The sequence below is a fragment of the Nuphar pumila genome, chromosome 12, assembly GCF_984573655.1.
Source record: "Nuphar pumila chromosome 12, dmNupPumi1.hap1.1, whole genome shotgun sequence".
Lineage (NCBI taxonomy): Eukaryota > Viridiplantae > Streptophyta > Magnoliopsida > Nymphaeales > Nymphaeaceae > Nuphar > Nuphar pumila.
This window is the reverse complement of record NC_143260.1, coordinates 18,520,151-18,536,217: the sequence shown is the minus strand read 5'-3', so window position 1 is coordinate 18,536,217 and position 16,067 is coordinate 18,520,151. Positions and strand designations below refer to the sequence as shown.

At 36.0% G+C, this 16,067-nt stretch overlaps 1 protein-coding gene across 1 annotated transcript; it reads left to right on the top strand.

Annotated features, from left to right (window-relative positions):
- Nucleotides 1-584: 584 nt before the first annotated feature.
- Nucleotides 585-8,578, top strand: LOC149820188 (GDSL esterase/lipase At5g45670-like). The gene is made up of 5 exons (XM_089981766.1): nucleotides 585-771; nucleotides 1,801-1,925; nucleotides 2,621-2,866; nucleotides 4,219-4,474; nucleotides 8,355-8,578. The coding sequence occupies exons 1-5, from the start codon at nucleotides 585-587 to the stop codon at nucleotides 8,576-8,578; spliced, it is 1,038 nt and encodes a 345-aa protein (XP_089837892.1).
- The last annotated feature ends 7,489 nt before the right edge of the window (nucleotides 8,579-16,067 follow it).

Sequence of the window (16,067 nt, the reverse complement as noted above, 5' to 3'; positions counted from 1 at the left end):
CCCAACTCACATCATTTAAAAATCGTAAAAATAGGTAAAAAAATGCAGTTTTACTGATAGCAAGATGTTGTCATATATGTGGCCTTATATAGCTGACACCATGACTGCTACTTTCAGCTCACTGCCGAACCGTACCGACTCCTCAGTTTAAATGACTACGTACCGTATCCTTGGGAACTTGGTGACCCACAACCCACAGTCCATGAATTTGGTGACTATTCACATGAATCATTTAAATTGGATCTGATCCCCAGATCCATTTATCTCTCTCTCTCTCTCTCTCTCTCTCTCTCTCAACCATCGAGTACCATATCCTTCAATTTCTGCACTCCATAAATTCAATGCCATCATCAACTCTCAACATAAAATCAAAATGCGACTCCTTTAAGTACCTGACTATGTATATATATTTATTCATCCTTCCATCCTTGCAGAGCAGCAGAGTAAGCTGGGGCTCTCTGTCTCTCTGAAAACGTTCTCACTGGCATAACAAGGAGAAAACTCTCTTTTTGTCTGAAAACGTGCTCACTGGCATAACAAAGGAGAAAATGAACCATGAAGGGGCTTGTGTCTTGCTCCTTAGGATGGCCCTAATGGTAGTAGCACAAGAAGTGCCATGCTGCTTCATTTTTGGTGACTCACTTTCCGACAGTGGCAACAACAACTATTTGCTTTCCCTAGCTAGAGCAGACTTCTATCCTTATGGGATTGATTTCCCGGGCGGCCCGACGGGGAGGTTCAGCAATGGCCTGACCGCACCCGACGTTATCGGCAAGTGCTATCTTTGCCTTTTTCCAATGGAATTCAAAAATCCGTGGCACTTTTGATCACTATGCATGATTCTTTGAGACAACCATTCATTAGTAGTGAGTATATGTCCATGGTGTACTTCCTGCTTTCCAATGAGAAGCATCTAGGAAGCACAAGATCAAGGTTGGAAGTTTCAAAGGCCCCATAGCTTTCATTCAAAGCCTTGGTATGCATTTCATCTGCTTGACCAAGAGAAACAAGGAAAAAATCATTTGGTTCAAAGAACAATTTTTGTTGCATTTCTTATGGAAAGTCTTAAAGGGTTTTCAAATCTCTTTCATAATACATATCATGAAACTTTTGGAACATGACAATCTTATATTAGTTATTACCTTAGTGTTGATTTGTCTCCACAGTTTGAGCTTATTTTTCAATTGCATTAACTGCCTTCAAAAGGCTTATTTAACAAAATTAGCCCAAAGTGTTTTTCTTGCAATCATATGTTCTTAATAAATATGACCACATTAGCTTAGAGATAGTGGTATTTGGATGACTTTCATGATATAGACCTCGAATCTTAGAAAATCCAAAGTCCAAATTTGAAATTCTTATGGTCTATTTTTCAGCATTACTTGGTGGTGCCACCATTAACCTTAAGTTGTTGGTCTCCAAAGCTAGAATACAAGAGGATCATCTAAAGTACAAGAGCACTGGTCTCAACTCTCAACTCGCTAAGTGCATGCATGCACGCATGTGTGTGTGTATTTTGGGGAGGCTGGTGTGGTGGGTGTGTTGTGCGACGTGTAGCCGTCCACCAGTGTTTCAGTTTGCTTCCTGACTTGCGGATTCACTAGTAAACTCTTGATTGTAGTCCTCAAGAGCCTTTTAGTCCAAAATTTTAACTCTTGATTTTCGTTTTAATGCGTATCATAGACATTTCAGCCCCATTCAAAATGTGGTTTCTTTGCATTTGTTTATTCAATCTGAGTAGTTGATTTTATTCACAAGGATGACAGTTTTCAATTATGGCTCATTACTATTTTGATGCAGGTCAACTTCTGGGATTCAGTGACCCCATTCTCCCTTATTTAATTTCAAATCCTCGCATGCTTCTTAGAGGAGCAAACTTCGCATCGGCTGGCGCTGGAATCCAGGATGAAACTGGCCAACAATTGGTATTTTCCGTTTATTAAACTTTCATAAGTGTTCTCATTTGAAAGCAAGATGAGTTTGTGGATGTGTTTGTCATGAGGGATGGGAACTGGCCTCACCTAACTTTCCAAGTACTCATAGGGGTGGTTGAAATGGGCGTCGATCAGAGACCAATTCTTGGTCAGACCCAAATGGTATAACGAACCAGGTCAGATCAATGGTGTTCCGGTACTGAGTTCAGAAAGTCAAGTCACTCCCATCCTGACTGGGTTCTAAGAGTCTGTAATTTTGAATGAAGTTTTGATTTATCATGCATCAACTTCACTCGGGACCTAGGCAATTGTGTGATTGCCTCAAACTGAACTTCTTTGACTGGTATTGTTTGGAAGTTGGCTTGGTGTGTTCGGATGTGATAACTTGTGGGAATTCTTAGGAACCTTAGGGAATAATGACCTTTTCCATTCCCAACATCAAACAAACATGAGAGTTCTGAATTTGGAAAGTCTACTTTCCTGCACCTCTTTTTTCCTCTACGTGGGCACACACACTTGACAGAACTGCCAGCTGCCAGTCTATGTTTTGACCAAGTTCATGATCTCCAGTGGTCTTGACAAATAAGTCACAATTCTTAGCATTTTGCAAGATTACAACAAATTTGTTCTCGTATAAAATTAAGGAAGAACCAAATATGACTTCTTTTCCAATTTTTAATTGACAGGGAGCAAGAATTTCCATGAACAGCCAAGTGCAAAACTATCATAATGCCTTTTCAAAAATTGCCAAACTTCTTGGTAATGAACATTTCGCGAAAGAGCATCTCAGCCAATGCATCTTCATGGTAGGAATGGGGGGTAATGACTACCTTAACAACTACTTCATGCCTTTACTTTATGGAAGCAGCACAAAATACAGTCCGGAGAAGTATGCAGATGTCCTTATCCAGGCTTATACTCGGCAATTAGCAGTAATTGTTTCGAACTTTATAAATTCCAAACCTAATCTTAATTGCTATGAATTGGTAACCAAAATGTCATTTGAAGCTGCTTGATTTCTTGGTTTTTCCTTAGTTTTGCTTCATGCCTAGCCTAAGTTTAGTTATATATGGCATGCATTTGATATGCCTGCATCTTCCAAGAGTGCAATCGGTACAGCATAGATGTGAAATGTGACAAAGTTCATGAACTCCACAAGTTTCTATAATTCAAGGTGACAAAGTTCATGAAGTCTATTACTTTCATTAGTAGAAATGTTGAAACTCATGGCTTGATTCTTTTAATACAATGTGATACAATTTCGGAATTGGCAAATCTTTAAATTGAGTTTGAATGGAGAAAATCGAAAAAATCTGATTGTTTATTATTGTTGTTTTATTCACTCAACTGAAAATTTGAAAATTAATATATGAATATAACAAGCACACATGAGTAATATGATAAATAACAATATCAATCAATAAAATAGAAAAAGTGATTTGGATTATTAAGCCACGAATCTCAAAATTGTTCATAATAAGCAGAAAAATGTAGAATTTACTTACATGAGCATAAATCATAAAAAGACAATTTTCTAGTTTCAGTATATGAACATAACAGCCACACATGAATAATGTGATTGTATAATTACATTAAGCATTAAATTAGAAAAAAATGATTTGGATTATTAAGCAAAGATTCTCAAAATCGCACATAATAATTAGTACTATAGAATTTTCTATTTACATTACTCTTGAGAACAGGCATTCCATGTCGCCTACTATAATAGACTTCATGATTTGTTGGTCTGATATTTTCATCCTACCTAAGAGATCCATAATGAGGAATTAAAATCAGGGGTATCCACTTCGAGACTTTGATAGGTCATAGGCCTACTGCATAGTGATGAATGTTTCAAATGGCAGCTTATCCGCAGCGAAAATATAATGATATTTAAAATGTTTTTTTTTTGTTTTCTCACGTTTTTTACCAACAAATCCTGCAAAAAATGGATAAAGTGAAAAGCACAAATCATGAAAGGAAAGAATCAAACATTTATTTCAATGATGTTTTGCTGATACAAAAGTAAATATCATGATAAATTGCTATATTTTTGTTTAAATGATATTATTAAGTTATAATAAAACTATTGCAATATTTTGACAGTTTAAACCCGCAAAATCGACTATGGGCTGTCCTTTTATGTGATATTTTCAAAATATTGCAAGCCCATAACTTACTGGCAATTAGGGCATGAATGCTCTGAGTATGAAAGGAAGAAACCGACCAAGAAAAGCGAAGTGATTTTATTAATGAATTGTTGCTGTCAATTTTATCTCTGCAGACATTGTACAAGTATGGTGCTAGGAAGGTGGCCCTGCTTGGGGTGGGCCCCGTTGGTTGCACCCCAGCTGAGTTAGCTGGCTTCAGCTCCGATGGTGAGACCTGCGTGGAAGCAATAAATAGTGCAGTTCAGATCTTCAATTCGCACCTGGCCTCGGTCGTGGACTATTTCAACAACAAATTTGAAGGTGCCCATTTCATCTACATTAATGTGTATGGGATGTTTGAAGACGTTCGCCGCGACCCCTGCCAATATGGTAAAAAAACCACATCTCTCTCTCTCTGCAAAAATACCATTTATCTGCCGCTAGCGACCCAGGGGATCTTTAGCGGCTGTCACGCCCACCGCTAAAAATCATTTTCATGACTTAACAGTGCGCGCGACATCCATCGAGTGCAATGGACGTCGCGTGTGTGCGTGTTAGCTGTGGTTGGCAGCTACTCTCTCTCTATATATATATATATAGTAATGGGTCCATGCTAAACCGCGTGCTAGATGAGTTTTAGGGCCTTTTTTAATTTTATTTTTAAATTCTGGCCGTACAGATGTGATCTATGTACTTGATTTTACAGGGATCAGCTCTTGACACACCTGATTCCAACACATGAGTGGGGTTTTATAAAGTTCAAAAAATCAACGGTCTAAAATCTTTGTAAATTTGTGAGGCTCCAAACATCATTTTTTTCATCGAAAACAAATGATCCAGGTGTAGATTCTTAGTAAATCGACCATGCCCAAGACATTTATGGGACCGAAACTGTATAAAAAGTATGGGAGAAGCCCAAAAATCCGATTTAGCACCAAATGAGTTTAGCACGTACCCATCTCTCTCTCTATATATATATATATATATATATATATATGTGTAGGGGGTAACTGAAACATGTTTAACAACCAAATATGTTTACTGGCATATATGAACCAAGATTTTTATAGGTTTTTTTATTTTTTAAAAAATTTCACTATACCTATGTGATCTAGATGATTGATTTTATAGAAACAGACTCTTGGATCCTCCAGTTACGATGTAAAAGAAGGATCTTTTAAGGGTTCAAAATCAATGGCTTAGAATTTTCATCAATATTCAAGAATAAAAAATGGCATTGCTTGATTGGATTACAATGATTCAATAATCGATTTCTAGCAATCACACCACCTTGAATTCATCTCCAGGGTTTGATTTACAAAAAAACTATGAAAATATCAATTCATACCAGCAAATAGTAAACATATTCTAGTGTGTGTATATATATATGAAAGAGTTTTTGATGTGTTTTCGATTCATATCATGTGTTTTCGATGAAAAAATTGATATTTGGAGCCTTAAAAATTTACAAAGATTTTGGATCGTTGATTTTTTGAATGTTCTAAAAACCCACACGTGTGTCCAATCGAACACTTCAAGAGCTGTTCCTTATAAAATCAAGTACATAGATCACACCTGTATGGTCAGAATTTTAAAATAAAATGAAAGAAACCTACAAAACTCATTTACTACCCATTACTCTTTATATATATATATATATATATATATATATATATATATATATATATATATATATATATATATATATATGGATGGGTTAGGCACAAGTACCCGGCACTAGTATCAACACTTGGATCACTTTTTATTATGAAAGAAAGATATGATGTTTTGGGTCTCGAATATTTATAAAAAATTCAGGCCTTTAATTTTCAAATGCTGTAAAACCCTACTCGCATGTCGGAATTAAACGAGCCAAGAGTCAATTTCTGTCCATTTTCTATAAAATCGAACATTTATATGTATCTGTATGGCCAGATTTCATAAAAAGAAAAACTTCAACCATCTCTATTAATTTGTATGCAATTCTCATATAAGTCTAAACAAGAGTATATGCATGTGTCTATGTGCATGAGAGAGAGAGCTGCACATACATTTCCTTTTTTTTTTTTCATTCAACACCACAAATCTCATTCTCCAGAAAATCTAGTCAAGGGAAAATCTTGCAATAATTCAAAAAATATATATTATCTTGAAAAGATATCAATACATATAAAAAAATGTGAAAAAATAAAGAATTCCTTTTCTGCTGTTAATATCATAATAAAAATGCGATACCTTCAAAATACGTGACATTTGAAAACTTATTGCTTTAATTTTTCAGCATTATATCGGCTTCTGAAAATCACAAAATATCATCAAATATTTGTTACGTAGTTTCCGTTAGAGTAGTGATGTCACGTCCCTGAATCAGAGTAAAAATTCAGAAGTCAAGTTGATGTAATGCCTGAGATAAGCTCTCTTGGCTAGACACGAGCACAAGCATCAGCCTGAGATAAATCCGCTGGTAAGTGAGCCAGGCCTGAACGCTTTGTGTTTGGTTCATTCGGCTCGTTTCCCCGCCCTTTCATATAAGGTTAGGAAGCACGATAGATTGCACTCAATGAAAAGTAGATAAGACACCAGCTAATGTTTTCCATACAAAAGGGCAATAGGAGCTCTTCTTTTGTTGATCACTTTATAGTCAGGATTATGATATTGAAGTTTTATACGTTGTCAAGTGACATTTAGATATGAATAGATCCAATTAGTAACCACTAGTTGATATCTGTTATAATTTTTACTAGTTCATAACCTATACCAACTAGTTGTGTCAATGTTGGCCTCTATTCTGTACGGTGATAAGGTTTTTTTTTTTTCTGTTTTTTGAAAGAACTGTATATATGGTAATAAGGGTTAGTCACGAACTTGATTCTAAGGTTTGTAATTGGGAGCTGGAGAGAGTGAAGGTAACCAAGTCAAAAGAAGGTGATTTGGTATAAGATTTATCTAAAAGATTTATTATAACCAAACTACAAATTCATCAATTTTAATAGTAGTGTGTGAAGACTCATTGCAGCGGAAAGTGAAAATGGAGCAATCTAAGCATTCAATGAAAATAATTATTGAACAGAATCAACACATGAAGGAGCGGAAGCAGGGGCCGCCAGAGATATCAAAGTGTTTGTGGAGGAGTTGCTAAGCATCGGCGCTCTTCCCCCTGGTGTATTGACCAGCATCGGAAGGCATCTAATGACAGGGTACCTCTTTCCCGATGGGAGTGGTCCCGCTCGAAGACTCTGCCGCCTGCTGATCAAATGGTTTGGGGTATTCAATTGCGCCACGTACAGTAAATCTGAGAACTGGAAATCCCTTCATGATTTGGCACACTGCTTAGCCAACTGGGGTACTTTTTCTTGGAGGAGGCCTTCAAATATTGATCAAGCATTCTTCCTTCGACTGTCCAGAGTCCTCAAGGATTGTCTTGAAGCTGGGACGCTTGACAGGAACTCTGTGAAAGGTTTTCTTTGGAGGGTTCCATGGAATGTTTCTGCATGAGTTCAAGCTTAGAAAATCCATTAGATTTCCATTTTTCTTCATGGACCCTTACCTTAGAAGGAGCAGAGTGGACAAAGGTGCTATCAAGAAAGGAGATGATTGATAAATTGCTTAGGATGGCATCCACTTTTCGGGGCAGGAATGGTGACTGGTGGTGTGAGAGATGCGGTCGACTCGATTTCTGGCGTCGACACTTATTTTGGTTGTTCTCTCTGCAGGGATTTGAACAATCCTAATCTAACGGTCATGCGTAAAGCTTCCCACAAGTAAAGTTGTGCCGTGGTGAATGATTGTCTTAGTATGAAAGGTGATTGGTATAGCATGAGTAGATGCGGGTTTGGTTGTATCTCAAAAGCAAACTCACAGTTCTCTCTTCTACACCCGGATTTTACTCTGAGGAGCAACTGTCGCTTTTAAGAGAGCGCCATCGCCGTTCGGATCATGCAGAAATTCCAACAGTTTCTGCATCAACAGCCTCGCATGCCAAGTATTTTTTCACATTTATCTATAACGAATTGGAAAAAGAAAATATTTTGTCCTAAACGTCCAATGCACATTGCATTGTCATGAATGAACATTGACATTTGCTACTATCACAACTTAAATTCCAGTATAGCGTAGAAAAATGGTAGCACCATTCATTCATTCATGGTACTAAAATTAATAAGTTTTGTTCCTTTTGCTGAGTGAACATCAGGCTAACCAGAGCTCTCTCTCTCTCTCTCTCTCTCTCTCTCTCTCTCTCTCTCTCTCTCTCTCTCTCTCTCTCTCTCAGGCATCAAAGAAACAAATGTTGGATGTTGTGGGTGTGGAAGGAACAATGGGCAGATCACATGTCTTCCACTTCAGATGCCATGCCTAAATAGAAGTGAGTACCTATTCTGGGACGCCTATCATCCAACCGAGGCAGCCAACATCATCTTTGGGAGGAGATCTTACAGTGCAGAGTCATCTTCAGATGCATACCCAATGGATATACGCCAATTGGCACAACTCTAGTGGTGGCAGCGGCAATCTTTAAAAAAGTGCGCATATTAGCTTTTACATAAATTCAATAATTTTTTTTATGAAAAAACATCCTCAAAAGAATTGGATTCAACTCCCCTCCGGCTTAGCCCAATTTTACTGTAAAACAAGTTGGTTGTATTCTTTTTCTTTTTTAATTTCGAATAAAGGAATAGTTTCATTTTTTTATTTATACCTTTTTTTCCATCATGTCTCTGCAATAGCACTTCGGAGAACATTAGTGGTAGCTCTATAGGCCCAAGAGGCCAAATGGGTCAAACTGGCTTGGCTGTAGTCTTGACCAATGAACAAGACTTCATCAACCCCTTTAAGTTTTTTTTTTGTCACACGAAGCTTAGCCTTCCCTTGTAACGCCCCAAATAATTAATTTGAAAATTTTGGAATAATATTTTTTTATAAAACATCAGCGAAAATGCTTTATTAAATCCTTAGTCAATTTATTTGGGCGGGTTACAAGTAATAGTACAAAAGCAATAATAGTAACCCCTTATATTGAAATCTTATAAGTCATTAATTACAAACTTAATGAATTTAGTAAAGTCAGAGTTACTCAAGACATCCACAGAATTTATAGTCACATGACACTGTCCGCAGCGACGACCGCAATTGTTCGCCTTTATCTGTTTCATGAAAATATTAATTCAAAAGGGGTCAGACTACCCCGTCTGAGTAAGAAGCATAATATTCATATGAATGTGTACAGTGTCATGTGTATAAATATATGTGCAACACAATTAGGTATAAATAACAACATTTAAACAAGTTCAGAATATACTGTTACCAAAATCCAAACATTCCATTATCTATTATATAAATGAAAGACATCAATGCACGACACATCATATTTATGAATCACACTTAGGTTATCACAATTTGCATGTAAAGAAAAACAGATCTGAGCTAAGCATCACATGAATGAATCACAAACATATTCTAACAATTGTAACATCAAGTAGTATGCAACTTATCTAAAGATTTTAAAAAATGCTCTAACTTTATGTTTTCTGTTGTTAATTACCCTGTGGGTACGTGTTATCATCACAAAATTTTTTTCTCTCCCTCTACGAGAGTGAGAGAACGATTCTGCGAGTCAAACTCGATCAAAGTTTTGAAAATTGGTTTTAAAAATTACTCGCCTCCGTTTTAAAAATTTGTGGAAAAATTTCGTGGAATGGGATCCGCATGTCGGTACGAGGTTCGACCGTTCTTGACGCCTTTACTAGGGGTAGTCGAACCAAGGATCAAATGTGTGCTTTGACTAAGTTTAATTATCTAAATCATGTTCTATTTTCCTAGAATGTAAAAAGAATCAGACATGTGCTATGGAATTTTGAAAAAGATGCAAGTTTGAGAAATATAATGTTTGCCTTGAAAAATTGAGATATACTTGGAAAATGACTGGAAAAGTGCTTGAAAATGGAATTCTTGGGGAAATCATTGAATTTCATTGGAAATCAGAAATTTACATTGAAAAATGAATTCTCAGGAAAACTTGAACTTTGGAAAAATCGATTTTGAGATTTGGATTGCTTTTCTGAGGAAATGGATTTTGGGAATCTTGAGAAAATCAGGAAGTTCATTGAAAAATAACTTTTGAAATGGAAAATGGATTCTCAGGAAAAACTGGAAACTCTGAGAAAATCGATTTTTAAGATTGAAATAGTTTTTTCTAAGAAAATCGATTTCTGAATAGGATTTGAGAATTCTGGAAAAATCAAATTCAGAAGTAATTCAAAGTTTTTGAGAAAATCGATTTTGGGATTTGAAAATGAAATTCAGAATGTGAAAATCTTGGAAAATCATGATTTTGAACTTGGGAAATACTTTGAAATCTCATTTGAAAATTCAGAGTTATGAGAAAATCAAATCCTGAGAAAGACTTAGAAATTTTTGGAAAAATTTATTTTTTTGAAATGGAATTGAGAAATGAGTTTTAAAATAATACAAACTGAATGAATGAATGTGAATTTGAAAGAGAATTTCATTGAGAAATTGGGAAATCCTTTTGAGTCTTTGAGAAATGCAGTGCATTTTTTAAATTAGCCTAAGAGTGTAGGCTGAATGTGGCTAATACGAAGATCACAAATCTTGGTTTTTTTCGTATTATGACTATGACCATAAATACGAATTCCACCAAATTCGTGAACTCCCTAAGAGCTTGTGCACATGCCATTCGTGTCAACCATAGTGACTTTGGAAAATGTGCATATGCATCATACATCAGATATTGAAAATTGCAGAAATCAAACTATATGCAATGCAGTTCTATTCTAAGCTGAAAAGTAACTCTTATTCCAAATTATTACATCCGATATTACATTGAATTGAAATAAAAAAAATAAAAATCTTCTTCCTGGATATTCCTGCAAAACTAGAAAACAATGTTAGCACAGAAATGTAAGTTTTTCTGAATTTATCCGAAAATATTAGAAATTATCATATATTATTCAGATATAAAACTAAATTCATACCCCCTTTGATATAAACATGAGAAATAAGGAATACATTTCGAAAATAAACTTGGAAATTTGAAATTAGGGTCAAAATAACCAAAATGCCCCTGATGACCTTGAAATCAGGGTTTTCTAACAGAATTTTTATAAAATTTGAAAATCAAATGAAATAAAATCAAACATAATATGATGAAATATGATGATATGCATGAAAAATTGAAAAATTAAAGTTTGGAATTTCGAAATTGTGGTCAAAATGACCAAAATGCCCCCGATAACAAGACTATGGTCTTGAAACCAGGGTTTTCTGAAATAAATTTTGCAAAAATGGGAAATGTGAAATGCAAATGACATAAAAATTAACCATAATATGACATGATATGCTTATTTATATGATAAAAACCCTAAATTGGCAAAAATATCACAAATTATCGAATTTAACTTGATTTTCGTCTGATTTTCGCTTCTGAATTTAAAAATAAACTAACATACAAAGCAAATGAACTTGGAATTGAGCCAAATTTGGCATGAACACCTAGACTAACCTTAAAAACAGAATAAAGCTCTAAAATCTATTTTTTTGTTATTTTTTTAATGTGGAAAGTCACTAAAAAGCCTAAAGATCAAAATTTTGCCTAAAATGTTGATTCTAAATGGGATTTTGGATACTAAACTTACATAAAAATTTCCCAATTTTTATGGGGTGATAGAGGACAGTTAGAAAAAGATTTTTTTCTTTTACAAATTCTGGTTTTGACCTATGGTCGGAGCTGTACAGCTCCGTCAAGTCAGATCGAAATCCGGCAACTCTAGGATCTAGGGAAGACAGACAAGTTTTGAAAAAAATTATGAGAAAAATATCAAATAAATGAGAAAATGGCTGAAATTCTGGTAAAATTTCCCTGACAAACAAAGTAAGATTTCCTTATTTAACACCATTGAGATTCAGATTATAGTTTGAGAGAAAGCAAATGGTTATCAGAGGCCTAGGTCTCTGAAATTCTCAGTCATGGGAATCTGTCAGACAGGAAAATTAAATCAAGGAAAAATACTTAGACTATTTTAAAAATTCCCAAGTTTTGGTAAAATACAAATGGAAGGGTTAGGAACAACTTTCATGTTAGAAGTTTTAGCATTCGGACTACAGGTTGAGGCATCACAGCAGGTTAGGGTCGGTCTAGACCCTAACGAGGAAAAAGTGAGATTTTCCCAAGGGTTTAGGAAAATCGATTTTAAGCAGAACCTAAATCTCACTGGAAAAATCTAAAAATTTACTGAAAAACAATAAACTCTAATAGGGACTCATGGTATTTTTTTGAGAGAAATTCGAATCATCCATCTAGGAGATACCGAAGGTTTTTGTCTGCTAAAACTGAACTTGAAATTTCTGGAGATGTGAAAACATGCTCCGATATTTCATTTTTTTATGAGAATACAAATATAAAAAAGAACCTAGGTTTTTTACAAAACATCACAGACCAACATAAGTATTCATAAATGATTTTTTTAGAAATTTTGAACGAAAATAAGTACATGAAATATCAATTGGACTGATGCTTAAAATCAGAACTTATGAACTAATTAACAAGCATTAACAAAACTATATCATACGAATCATATGATCATGAAACAACAAAATAAACCTAAATGCAAGATCCAACATGAAAATATGACAAAAAATAAGTTAGGGGGGATATGATTCCATTTGATATGGCTTTCAAAAATAGGAGATTCGATCCAACCGGTGGATGAATCCTATAATCCATGTAGCCTAAAAAAAAACGAATATTTCCTCACATTTACTTAATTTAAGAATCAAGAAAGAGGCGTCTACATGATCGCAAATCAAATATTGATTTAATCCTATGATGCTTACACAAAACCAAAACCTAAGTCTCAAGTCCATGAGGCAACAAAAGTGAACATCATAGGGTCTTACAAAAAAATAGAAATGAAAGGTATGAAATAAAGGAGTGATCGAACTCACCTTGGATCGGTGGAAAGGGAAGCCTTGCTGTGGTATACAGATACTTGAGGAGATCAAGGAGGGTTGGACCTTGCTACCACAAAGGAGAATAGGACCTTGCTGGGCCCCAAAAAAAAGGAGTCTTTAGAGCTTGATGAAAATTCGGCTAGAGCTCCTCGGAGGTGGCTGGATGGCGCTGGAAATGAAGAGGCTGGAATGGATGTCAACTAGAAGGAAGCCACCTTGGTAATGACACCTTGCTGCAATTGATGGTTGCATCAATGAAGATGGTGGAAGTCATTGCTGTTGGTGATGGTGTTGAAGGCTGAGGGTGTTGCTCCAAAGAAAGCTAAAGGAGATAAATCAGTGGTTGCTGAAGACACTACCTTGACGATAGCAACTACTGTGGTAAGGTGACTGTAGCAAAGAGGAAGCAAGAGGTTGGCGTGAAAGGGGCTGCCAAGGATGGAGGTGTGGCTGCAAGGGAGGCATTGGAGTTGTTGTCAAAAGGCACCAAGAGAGAGTGATGAGGGATGGATGAGACTTCGACCTGTTGGTCATATGCGTTCTTTTTTTAAAGCATATTCTATGTTTGTGAGGGACTTCGATGTCCTGAATTGTATGAGAATCATGTGAGTGTGTTTCACGCTGAACATGGTTAAATGGGATTTACCTAATTATAATTATATGTGAATTGCTTTCATTATCCATTTATGTGAATATGAATGTGATGAATGCAATTATGAATGCCATGGATGTGAATAAATGCAATTATGAATGCCATAAATGTGAAGAAATGCAATTATGAATGCCATGGAATAAATTGTTATGAATGTGTATGAATGCTATGAGAATAATTGGATGTGGATTCCCTTGACCCTCATTTTATAAATGATGAGAATCACATTTTGGTTGTATCATTACAAACTTGATATGTATTCTTCGAGTTTAGTTTTGGGTTTCCTACTAGCACGTGGTTGATACTCTATAACATTACAAATATCCTCATGGAGGATTGATGTAAAGTATGGGTTGTTGCGCAACTAAAGGCTTCACTCTTACCTATTACGATCCTTGAGGGATCTAGATAATTTTTACGGTTACGAACTTGTAAACAATTAAACTTTGTTCTTTCTAGATCTTTATATTTAAGGACTTGTAATATTTTGGAATAAGAATCTTTGTGAATTTTGTCTTTCCATTTATGTAATGGTTGCACATATGATTTTAAAATATCAAATCTTTACATAACTCCTCAATTATCTTAAACCTTAAATAAGTTTTGTCTTTCACATTTTCGTACGTATGAAGATCCTTAGAGTAATAACCACAATTAAGTTATGTGTATAGATGATTCTGTATTGGACCTGATACTAGGAGGCTATTATACGCTCACACTTGCGCTCAAGTGGGTCATTGAGTATTTAAAATAGTTGAAATGTGATCATAGATAACTCATTGACACATTACTCTCAAGAATCATGCAAAACTTTATAATAAAAAGAAAGTTTTTAAATTTTTCTCAAAATTTGGGTTTGAAAAAGTTTTAAAAAAGGTTAGAGTTTTTAGGGATGTTATAGGAACTCGATCTTCTTGAGTTAATTTTGGACCGCATACTTCAAACTTAATAGGACAAAATTAAACTACAGTACCACTCACCACCCACAGATGGATGAACATATGCAAATTGTGAACAAGGCGATAGAGACCTACTTTTATAGGTTCGTGGGAGAACGTCCAAACAAGTGGCACCATTTTTTGTCATGGGCAGTTTTTGCCATGGGCAAAATACGCATACAACACCAGTCATCACTCGACCATCGAGATGACTCCATTTGAGGTGTTATATGGGTTTCCTCCCCCATTAGTGTCTGCTTATGAGCACGAGAGTGTAGCTTCTCCCAAAGTAGATTAGGCTCTAAAAGGATGAGATGAGATTCTCGCTACACTAAAGCAAAATATTGCGAAGGCTTAATAATGTTTGAAGCAGATCTATGACAAGGGTCAAACCAATCAGGCATTCAAGGTAAGAGACTGGGTGTGGCTAAAATACAGGCCTAGAGGATAGAAGACCCTCTTGGGCCAAGAATACCATAAGATTCTGCCCAAGTGCTATGGATCATACCAAGTGAAAAAACAGGTAGGAAAATAGGCTTATCGTTTGGTACTCCTAGCAGAAGAGAAAATTCATCTTGTCTTCTATATTTTCTGCCTCAAGTCATTCCATGGTGAGCTGCTAGCTACAGTAGATGCTCCCCATGATGAGTGCAGAGAGCCCCAACTCATCAGAATTCTTAAGACCAAGAGACTAATCATGTACAATCGAGTGATGCAGAAACATCTTATAGAGTTAGGCGATGGGGGCAAGAACACTACCACATGAGAGTAAGAGTTTGATTTGAATAAGAAGTTTTTAGAGTTTGGATCTTGGAGACAAAGTATATTAGAGTGTGGTGAATCAATTATGGTCCAGATAATGGCAAAGAATCCAGATCTAGTACACAGGATCCAGACACCACGTATAGAGATCCAAGAGGGTCGACCAACAATGTGTGAGACCCAAGAAGGTGATGTGGTAGCTCAGGAGGCCTCCCTAATCCAGGAAAGGGTAATTACCCAGAGTTCCTATCAGACAGAAGAGAAGGCCAACATGTGTCATCGTTAGGAAGCAAGCAAGCAATTAGTGTGGAGTCTTGATATATAGGAGTCCTAATTTATATGTCATATCAACTTTTCTTAATTAGATAAAGTGTGTCTTAATTAGGACTCAACCCCAAACCTCTCTATAGGAAGCTCAATTAGCATTATTGAATTTATTAAAGTTTCTCGCATCTCTCTCTATAGTCATCCTTCACTCTCTAATGTATATCTCTCTCTGCTCTTTTCCTCTCTTCTCTCTATCCCCTCGCTCCTCTCTCACTACTCGCTAGTCCTCTCTGCATATCAGACCTTGAAAGTTGGATATCCAAACCTTCACTAAAGCCCAAGCTTCCCCAATGCCCGAACTGTGCGTTTTGCTCTTTCGGTGAACCGAGTGGCATCT